The 10,817-nt window shown below is 48.1% G+C and overlaps 1 protein-coding gene across 8 annotated transcripts in view; it reads left to right on the top strand.

Moving 5' to 3' along the window:
• Positions 1-842: 842 nt before the first annotated feature.
• The window catches only part of sox5 (SRY-box transcription factor 5), a 46,617-nt gene continuing 36,642 nt past the window's right edge, over positions 843-10,817 (top strand). For 2 of the 8 annotated variants that reach the window (XM_061269343.1, XM_061269338.1), the window contains exons 1-3: positions 848-968; positions 1,958-2,334; positions 7,981-8,179. In XM_061269343.1, coding sequence (XP_061125327.1) covers positions 2,258-2,334; positions 7,981-8,179 — 276 coding nt within the window. In that variant the 5' untranslated portion in view covers positions 848-968; positions 1,958-2,257. Of the gene's footprint in view, positions 969-1,854; positions 2,335-7,980; positions 8,180-10,817 lie in introns of those variants that run through there. The other 6 variants (XM_061269344.1, XM_061269340.1, XM_061269345.1 and 3 more) reach the window with 5 other exon arrangements.

The following is a 10,817-nucleotide window of genomic DNA, read 5'->3' as shown; positions in this document are numbered from 1 at the left end:
GCACCACCGGCAATTGTTGCATATTTGTCAAATAGTGGCGAGTTTAGCATCCGTATTTTTCCAACGACAAGGTTATTCATTTTCTTAAAAATCGGGTGACACCTCGATTCATTTTCTCCGCATTTTTAGTCGTAAACCAACTCGCTGATTTTGGTGAAACAAAGTTTCCCATTCCGAATATTTTCAAAATTCTCCAGAGAACCTTCTGATCATTTCCCATTTGTGTGCAAGAGATCTAGTGTTAGCTAGGTTTGTTTACGGGCCGTCTCCCTGCTCCCCTAATGCGCTCCAGCTGTTCGGGTCCCCGTCCCCTATCAACGCTTTCATTGTAACCGACTGTGTGTGCTTTTTAGTCGACTAAAAAATAAATCGAATGAATGAATTTCCCCAATCATGGAAAAATCCCTTCGAAGGTAAACTAATGCATAAATGAGGTTATCGTTTGTTTCGCAGCTTTTATTTATTTTTGCAGGGTCAAGGAGAGCTGCCGTTCCCAATCAATACCCCGTTTAGTGTTGGAATGTGATTCAATTATTCCGGAGCGGAGTGTATTCTTCCCATTTGACCATCAATTGGATTAAGTAAATAGAAAAACGAATGCACCTGATTGTTGTTGACTTTGGCATTTTCAGATTGCCTGTGGAGTCGGGAGGAAGTCAGTTTTAGGAACCATGTGTAAGGTGCTCATTCATTTTTCATCTTCCACTTTATAATGGCTGCCCGATGATATGAACCTTGACCTCCATTATTTTCACCAATCCAATGGTCTTGTTTTCCAACACTTCATTATGCAATCCAAAGTTAAGTGTACAGTGACAAAACTGGCTTCCCACCCTCCCATTCCGCCCATTTGTGTGTGTTTAAGTATTACAGAAGTGGCAGTCTGTCAACTCCGCTTTCCTCTCCACTCGCTGGAACAATCGCTGGATTGGCCGTATGTGTGACATGCAGACCACACACCACTAATAGTGAGTGACAGCACAAAGAGGCAAAGAACAGCGTGCACCCCTGACACACAACATGTACAGTACGCACACCTGAGGACACAAAGGGTGTGTGTGTTGACGGGCTAAGGTGTGTGTGTGTGCGTTCATGCATGAGAGCGCCGGCCGGCCGGCGTGTGTTGAAAGTGTTCAGCTGTCTGCTTATAAGCAAATGAAATGCACACAGAAGAATCAATTGACTCATTCTGGAGGCATTGAAATAAAAAGGACGGTTCTCGGATGTGTTTGATTCATTTCATAACCTATAAGAAAAATTAATTGGCCTCTTTATTGAGAAATTCAAATTGTATTCCCGTTCAGAAGAAGAATTCGACGTGAAATCGTTTTTTTGGGATGTTTGCCCGAGTAGAAAAATCTGGACCTGTCGATTGTAAGACTGCCGGTTTTCCCCGAGGTCCGAATCAGTTGATGGTCCTCGCTTTGGAACCTGTCTTGACCCGGATTGATGATCAAAACATCCCAAATTGCGTCACGACAAACCATGTGACACTTTCATTGCTCGCCAGAATGTAAACAGGACGTTGTTTTTTTCTTTTTCCCCGGTCTTTGAACAAACAAACATTTTTGATAGATGATCTTGGACATTATGCTAACTGCTAATTTGCTAAAGTGTGTTTAAGTTTCGAGGAGTTACGTCACCAGAAATATTTTCGAGGCCGGTGTGATCTTATCACGACACCTCACCTCATCCTGTCAACCGTCGATGCTATTGCTATTTTTTTTTTTCATTTTGCACTCTTGCACTAATAATCGCTCAGCTTGCAGATTAAAATCTCACCGCGACAGGAAGTGAATGTGTGTTATTGACCTCGCTTTGAATCTTGCTGACGACTCTACGATACTTTTTTTTTTTAAATCTGTCAACCATCCACTTTGTCATCATGAGAGTTGGATGTGAGGAACTAACCCTAACCCTAACCCTAACCCTCCGGACTTTTCCCTCGTGGATGCAGTGAGTCTACCTCGGCAGCTGGCCCTTTAAGAGCCGGATCTCGCAGTCTACAGCCAGGGGAGGAGAAGAGGAGGGACAGCGGCACAGAACCAGAGAGAGAGAGAGAGCGCAAGAGAGGAGGAGGGAGGGTGTCAGTCTGAAAGTGTGTGAGTAGAGCGAGCGAGGAACACACACACAGTCGTACGCAGAAAGAGAGAATCGGCGGCGTGTGTGAAGGATCACTCCTGTCCCGTCTTGTTCTGAGGGGAGACCTACCCAACCCGGTCCAGTCCAGTCGAGTATTTTTTTGGGGGACTCTTTTATGTTGTTGCTGTCGAGAGAGACGGACCCTTACTCCAGCATGCTCACTGAGCCTGAGCTACCTCAGGAGTGTAACAGGTACGTAACACACACACACTTTTTTGGGGGGCTGATGAGTGCGAGGACCGAGCGGCGGGACGTTGTCAACTTGTGCGTGGAAAATTTTGAAATGAATGAATGTGAGGTGAATACTGAGAAGTGCTTATCACCTCGCCTCCACTTTCATCACTTTATTTACATCTCACTTCCCCTGTTAGGTCATCCTGCGCGTTTCTTCTAAAACCTCCCCGCACTTATCGCGACGATCATTTTCCTGTGGTTGTTACTTTTCAAAAAAAAAAAAAAAAGTTATTTTTCAACATGACACGGCGGGTTTATTTTTCACTTAATCCCACCTTGTAATCCTATTGTCCAATGCGCTTGTTTTCCTCATGCTAATCGCTTAAAGGTGCGAAGCGTCCAACTTTGCCCTTTTGCCACACTGTCAACACGAGTGCAATAACCGCACAGCTCCCGTGAAGGCCAGATGAATGTTTTAATATCAGAATACCCGCCCTTTTAATACGCACACACCTCACCCTCCGTGCCTTCTGCATGACTTTTATTGCATTAGTAAGTCTCCGTCTGTTTTGAAACTAATCTTTTGTTCGCAGATAAACAGTAGTTGAGAGGAGGCGGCGGAGAAGAGGGAGGGGGGCGGAGGGGTTACAGGCCCCTAGAATTAAAAACACATTTAGATGACGGCGGAAAGAAATAATAATCAAATCCGGTAAAGTGATTGAGAGGCGGGTGAGAGAAATATAACAACAGCGAGGGAAGGAATTAAAAATTGAAAGGATTAAAGGGGAATGTATAGAGATAACTGCGGGGATTACAATGATTTAAGTGGGGAGCACTTAAAACTCGTTGCTTTCCAGTAATGCACTCCATCATCACCGTGTGTGTGTGTGTGTCGGAGTTTCTGGTCGGGCCTCGTCAATGTGCCTCGCCATGTAAGTGGCTTCATCGCACTTTTGCTTCTTCTCGTTTCTTGTGTTTTGTGAAATCATTTTTTTTGTCAAATCGGTGAGTGTATTTTAGCGTGCGGGGAAACTTTGTTAAAGTGATCGGAAGCTAAGAAAAAGTGAGACGGGGCTGTGTGATGGAGGGAAGAAAAGGTAGAAAGGTGGAAGGGGTCGTGGGGGGGGGGGGATTTTTCAATATGGCGTTAAGGTAGGGGGGTGTTGCTGGTTTTTCACACCGCTCCATTTGGGCCCTCTTTTGATTGGCAGTTTGAAAACGAGGCGAAAAATTATTTCTTAAAGTTTTCGAACTCCGTTATTTTAAAGAAAAACAAAATAGAGGGGAAAGTTTTTTTCGTCTGTTTAAAAACTTGCCGTGCTTTTTTTTAAACGGGGGGGATTAAAGTGATCTGCGTGTGTTCTCCTCGCCCGGACTCCCTTACTTTCTCTTACACACACACACACACACATTTGCCACACACACACAAATTTGGACTGGAGGCCATTGTCTCTGGGCCATATTGTCCGTCCCCGGAGAGTCTTGATAACCGTGTCTCCATCCGCGGAGGAGGAGGGAGTACGAAAAAAAATACCAATGGAGAATCCTAAGACCCCCGCCCCCCCTGAGCCCCTTTTCGGACCCACCACAGGGGTGAAGTCAGCTGACCGTAGGGGGGAAAATCGGGGCCATTTGGGGTTGTGTTTGTGGATTGATACGTGTGGTCATATGACACGGGAGGAACCAAGTGTAGGGGGGGGGTCACATGGTCGGTGTCGAAGTTCAGCTAAGCAAGGAAGGGGGGGGGGGGTCCTAAAAGTCACTCTCGGAAACATTCATCCGCCGTCGTGGTCTTCCGCTATTTCCCCCCCAATACACACACGGTCCCTTCGGCCTACAATAGGAGGCAGTGTTGGAGGTTGCGAGGTCCCTCCCAGAGCTCCACAATGAAGCCTCTGTCTTTCCAGGTAGTGTGTGTGAGTGTGTGTGTGTGTGTGTGTGTGTGTGTGTGTGTGTGTGAGGCAGCCAGAAAGGGAGGAGGTCAAAAAAAGTGAGGGACAAATGAAAGAGAGCAACCAGTGTGTGTGTGTCATTTGGAGAATGAGCTCACATGTGTGTGAACGTGTTGATGACAGTGAGACAAACGTCGCGACTCCTTCATGGATTGCTTAACAAATAGCAAAGTCGGCGGAACAATGGAAAAAGTCCCTCGCTCGCTCAATAAACACCGTGCTGCTTACTCGCCTCCTCCTCGCAAACATCAAGACAAGACGGGGAGTGCACGCCTTCCACCGGATGCACTTTTCCCTCTCTCCGTCTGTCTCCTTTCAAACAAGCCCCCTCGCTCGCTCGCTCGACCCCCCCACCCCCCATCCCTTCAGACACACACACATTGTCTTCTTCCTTCGATATTTTCCCACGCGCTGTCTTCACTCGTCTGGACTTTAAAGTGATGTGGCAATGTCGATTTTCTCTCAATTTTCCGGGGACAGAGTGCTCGCTCCCGTGTCGAACAAATGCACACAAACACACACACACGGAATTTAACACACACATGACCGTCCCTCTAGCGTGTGTATGACATTCAGTTTAGTGCGTTCCCGCTTTTTGTCGCCTAACAGCGGGGCGAGTTTCGTACCTCTTATACAGTGGACGCTTTGTGTGTGTGTGTGTGATCAGGGGAAAATCCAGCATGCATTGCTAAGAGCACAAAAATGTTACAGTACACTTATAAATAGTCGCACTCGGGACGTTGAAATATTCCGATTGTTGCTTGAGTTTGTCCACTTTGTTTATTATTGCCCGGCGCTATAAATAGATATTAGACGATTTCCTTAAGGGGGAGGGAAACGGTGACCTTCTTCCAAGCAGCTGATTGTGGGGGACAGTAAGTAAGACAACACCAGGGGGGGGCGGATATAGACGTCGAGATTGGATAAAGGGACATCAGGAGCAGGGGGGGGGGGTTTGCTTAAATTCCCGGCTGAGGTGTCACACAGATGCAAAAAGGCCCCAGGCTCAAATATGCCCCTCAACTGGCAACCCGGTTCTACAATCAAAAAGGGAAAAAAATAACGCTTTGGGGATTCGACCCCCCTCCACCTCGCACGCGTCCGGGATGCACAGCTCGTGTCACGGCAGAAATACGGCTTGTAATCTAAATCGAGGCCGTACATGCACTTGACTGCGTGCGGAATTCTCCAGAGGGGGCTCCCACGCTCCCCTGAAATGGAGTTAACAAGAGCAGTTAGCGCCATGATGATGTTAGCAGCCAGCGCTAACCCACCAGTCAGACTTTTCTACGCGTGTCGATTTTACTGTGTGTATTTACGACTTGATTACGGGGGGGCCCCGGCGAACCGGCCCGGAAACGGTTATCCCGTCGTCCGCGGGCGATTACCCGTCCGGTTAATGGACGCGCGTCCCCGTTGCGATTAGTGACTTAGCGGCAGTGGACATATGTGATATGAGAGCGACTTAACGGAGGAGCCGCTAATCATCAAAAAAGCCAAGGGGGAAGTGGCACTCTAATCTCGGCTTAGTGCTGTCACCGGTTGTGTGTGTGTGTGTGAGCCCGTGTGTGCGTTTCGGCCGTCAGTTTGTGTAACGGAGGAGACAAACAACAGATTAGATGCGTGTTTTTTGATTTGATTGGATGTTTAAAAATACATAGAGGGATGGGTTGTCATTTTAGTCGTTGCACTTTTTCAGTCGTTCAAAAGGTTTGGAGTCACTTATTATTATTTTTTGGGCGGCTTATCGATTTTTATTTTTTAATTATTAAGAGGCGAGGGAGGGGCCGAGTGCCGTCAGTGTTAATCCGAGCATTTCCGTCGGCGTAACCAAAATATGACCAATAATGTTTTCCAAATCCTCCCTTTTTTTTTTTTTTTCACCCCCGGATGGCGAAGCGTGTGTGAGGCTATTCAAAGGTGACCCCGGCTGCGTACGCGCGTGTGTACATAGGGTTACGATTAGGCGGAGGTGTGTGCGGGACACAAGGGGACGTGTGTGTCGGTCGGTGTGTGTGTGTGTGCGCCAAACAAATGGCTTCAGTGTGAGCCAGTGAAGGGAGGCAAAGTAAACAGGCAGTGATGAAGACAGACCTGCAGTGTTGGGGCCTCTGTTGTGTGTGTGTGTGTATGTGTGTGTCTGCACTCTGGTTTGCACAGCTGGGTCACATAGGATCTTGTGTGGATGGAGTAAGACAAAGATTTCTACCCACTTGTCATGATCTAGAAATAACTCATAATGTCCGTAATCCTACGCACGACTTTTGTCACGGACGCAACTTGCAAGCGGCGAAATCTGTGTCGACTTCATTGTCGCACATTGTTGACATAACATTTCCCGCACTCCGGGATTCCAAAAATGTCACTTTGATTTTCCAGGCCAAAGCGACAGGTATAGCAACGAAACCGAAACCGGCCAATGAGAAGTCAAAGCAAGAAAAGTATTTCCGTCAACGTACGAAAACACGACCGAATGACTCTCTCGCACCGTAACTTTGCCCCTCACCACATGTTTCCCTTCCCCGGAGATTGTTTGACTTTGGCTGCCATGAGGTAAATAAGCAACGAATTAGTAACAGGGGCTGCTCGTCGGCGCCGAGCCAGATACTCCGTCCAAAAGAAATCCAATCGAGGCTAATCACTTCAGCGCGGACCGAGCGAGAAGAAATGATCAGAAGCTAAAGCGAGTCGGAAACCTGTTGCTTCTTTTTACGAATCCCTCGCATACTCCTCTCCGGGAGGCGGCCCCGTTAGCTGCCTATTACCCAGGGTCATCGTCGCAGTGGCTTCAAGGCTGACAAGTGCATCTGAAAGCACTCAGCCGACGCTGAGAAGCACATTAAATTCTATTATTGCTGCATAGTCACCGCATCCCTATTCAGCCTCTCCGAGGCAAATTTCTACCTTGCGAGAGACAGAGTTCACCTAATAGATGTGGCTTTATATCTTTTTGCTTCTTTTCAAGGGAACAAAGCCACGGTAACAAATTGACACAGCGGGGCTCTTGTGTTGCTAGCCATTTTCCTTCAGTCCCCCTATTGTCCAGAGGTTTTCATAAACGCATTTTATTGTCAGTGTTCATACTGTTCCCCCCCCTCTCCCCTCTCTCTCTGTCCATTATTTTCTTCAGTCTGTGAAAGCCCATTGTCATAGCATGGTGATTTCCCCGCACAATGCCGGTCGGTGCAAGCGGGCTTCATTTGCAGTAATGGCCCCCGTCTTTTGGAAAAACGTTGAATGGGCCCCCGTCGTAAACACACGGCAAGAGTGTGTTTGAAGGTCCGCCAAAGAGCTGAAGGAGGTTTTTGTTCTCTCACCTGAATGAACGTTCGTACGGTTCGCTCAAAGTAGTCGAGAAAGAAGATGCTTTGTACTTGAACGTTGATGGATGTTTTTTTGTTTTTTTTTGCGAAGATCGCAGCTGCCGTCGGGCTAACGTATGAAATCAGCATTGAAGTCAACCTGAACATTTATGTCATGGAAAAGTCAGCTCCTTTCTTGACATTTTCGGGATTGGATTTCTAAACGACTTCATTGTTAGCGGTTGCTCGGAGATGCACACTTGTGATGTCCTCCGAGGATGTTTCCAAAAGTACCTGTGGAGGACGGAAGGCACTAGAACAACTTCTTTCATACTATATACACCGTCCGATTCCCAGAATAATTCTTCTCTGTCAATCTACCTTCCTTCTCCTTGTTTTTTGGCTCCCAGGATGTCTTCCAAGCGACCAGCCTCTCCATATGGGGGGACAGATGGAGAGGTAACCATAGCAACCAGCAGACAGCGAGTGGAGGATGAGGAGATCGAGGGACTGGGTGGCGTGATCCACCTCCCTTTGGCCTCCTACTGCAGTAAGGTGTCCCCGCGCTCGCCCCCCTTCCGGACCTTGGACAGCCCCCCCAACAACACGGTAAGAACCGAACCAAAATGTGGCCAAATGTTTTTGTGAAGTTTGTGTCTTCATTGTGTGTGTCCTCGCCAATAAAACACAACCTTTCCCCCGCCTCGCACCGACGTGCCGTAAAACAATGAAAAGGTGCTCAGCGGCTATAATAGAGCGCTAATTTAGTAATTAGTCAACTGATTAGGCGGCGGGCCCCTCCCAATTGTGGACTCTGCATGTGCTCGACTATAAACCAAAGTCCTGGCACCAGAGGTAAACATTCTTACGGAAGATCTGCTTCCTTTCTCGACAACGTTCTGTCAAATCTGCCATCGTCCAAGTGACGCCACACAACTACTTTTGGAGTTTATCTCACAGCAGAAGGGCGTCTGTGCGTTTTTTTTTTCCCCTCCTCGACTCCAAGAGGGTTTAGAGTGAAATCGAGAGGGCTACTACGAGAGTGTGGGTTGAGTGGGGACTAGGGGGGGGGGGGGGTAACTGTCCCTTTCAGGACAATAGGCGTAAAAGCGATAGGGGGGGGGGGGGGGAATGGCTCTTGGGCGGCCAGTTGACTTGGAAGTGAAGCTGTAAGGGGGCGGGGCAAATTACAGCGCTCGACCGACCTCGTCGTCCCTTTCGCCCTGCAGCTTTGCTTACCTGCTACACTAAATATACTCATATTGGAAGCTTCCGGTACGAAGGCAGCCTTTTATGATAGTTTCTGAGTAATTGTAATCTGGCTAAAAGGTTGTTTTATTGCAAGTAATTGTGCGAGTGGATCTGTAAAAAGCGGTTCAATCATGAAGGTGAGGGAATAGCGCATCAAATACGGCTGGCGGGGGGATTTTTTTTTTTTTTTATGTTAGTGTTATGCATATCTTTTGCATAAATTTTAAAACATGCTGGCTAATTGTTTCGCAAACATGACCCGAATTTACAAACCTATTCATTTCGGAATGTTTATTTTTCAAGGGCGCTGGGCACAATCGGACAGATTTAACACCAGGCAGCGGTTTATTTCACATGCCAGCGACACGTTAATAAATTAGCACGGCACATATTTTTTGTGCATCTGAATATCTTATCTTTCAGATGATATGATGAGGTTAAAGTGATTTGGGATTACATGCCGTGTGTTCACACTGCTGCTCAATCTAGATTGGATCCAGATTCGATCCGGTTCAGCCCTACCCTTCTGTGAGTCAAAACTGACTGTCTGTGTTGAGCCACGGCATGTAAAGAAATTTGTTGCGTGTGCGTACGAGCGCGCGTGTGTGTGTTTGGCTGCCGAGTGTGTCGGGAGATTGGCAGCTCTGGCGTGGCGTTAAGTCTTTTACCTCCCTGCAGGAGCGATCAGTGACATTCTCGTGTGTGTGTGTGTTTGAGTCGAGCAGCTGTTTGCAGCTCTTCCCACTGTCACATTGTCCGTGTCTTGATCTACGACGAATATTATTTCTTCACACACCTTGCACAACCCGAGACATGACAAGCACAAGTATCGAGTGTGTGTGTGTGTGTTGTTGCTCTGGCAAGAGTCAAGTGTTTTGAAAGCAGATGAGCTCGAGACAAAAGTTGCCTAATTCGGTTCCATTGCAGAGGCAGTAAAGGGATCAGGATTTTGTTTGTTCCGCTCGTTTGGAAGAGAATCGACATCTGCAAACTAAAAGCAGAACCGCCCACACCGCCAGGCTGCTAGCGTTAGCGTACGGCCGCGCTAGCGCACCTGGGGGCGATCTGGGTGTCAAACCAAAAACAAAAATGGCATAACTTGCTGAGGAGGAGAGAGCAGGGATGTTTGAAAAGCACGGGAATAAATGCATGAGGGGAAAAAGTTGTACAAATCGCATTAGCCGAGGAGCAGCGGCGGCGGCGCACCTGACTGACACCGCTTTGGAACATCTTCTTCTGTCTTGGATGCAAAGTCACTTGCGTGGATTACGCACTCCATTTCCGTAGCCTTCGGGATGAGGCTGTCTATCCGACTTCACGCATGCATAATGTAATGCTTCCTAATGTAGGGAGGGGAGGAGGGGGGGTCCTACAAGGGAGGGGGGGTCACGACTGCCCGCTAATTCGCCGCCACCGGGAAATGACCTTCCGAGTGAGATGACATCCCAGAATGGGATTCTCTCCCCGCCACCCTGCCGCTGCACACTTCTCTCATTCTTGTTTGTTTTTGTTTGCACGACATCTTTCTCGAAAGAAAGCGCGCGTCGGTTTTAAGTAGGCGCTGGATTAGATAAATGGGATGTGACAGGTGTGACCGCTGCCTTCAAGATGCCTCCTTTCCTCCCTCCCCGCTTCCTCGCTCTGTCAACGCGCTCATTTCCTCTAATAACATCACCTCTCTCGCTCTTTTTAACCCCCCCCCCCCTCCCCGCCACCCCCCGGTGCGTCCCTCCTTCGCCCCCTTCTCTCACTTTCCTACCAGTCTGCCTCCGCCTGTTTTCATTTGCATGGCGTGCGCTGCAGATGATGCAATTCGTAATCACAGAGACGCTCGTTTTGAAGTGCGAATTAGCCTAATCTGTACAACCGGAGAGGGTGGAAGGAAGCGTGCAACCAGAAAAAGTTACTTTATCACCCGCTGCGAGGCCGAAAAATCGCATTACACCGCAGCGAGAGCTGCTGTCGGCCACTGCTCACGCCAAAACTCTCACGCGTG

This window comes from Syngnathus typhle, linkage group LG21, assembly GCF_033458585.1.
Source record: "Syngnathus typhle isolate RoL2023-S1 ecotype Sweden linkage group LG21, RoL_Styp_1.0, whole genome shotgun sequence".
NCBI classification, from domain to species: Eukaryota; Metazoa; Chordata; class Actinopteri; order Syngnathiformes; family Syngnathidae; genus Syngnathus; species Syngnathus typhle.
The sequence above is the reverse complement of the archived record's forward strand: the minus strand, read 5'-3'. Positions and strand labels throughout refer to the sequence as shown.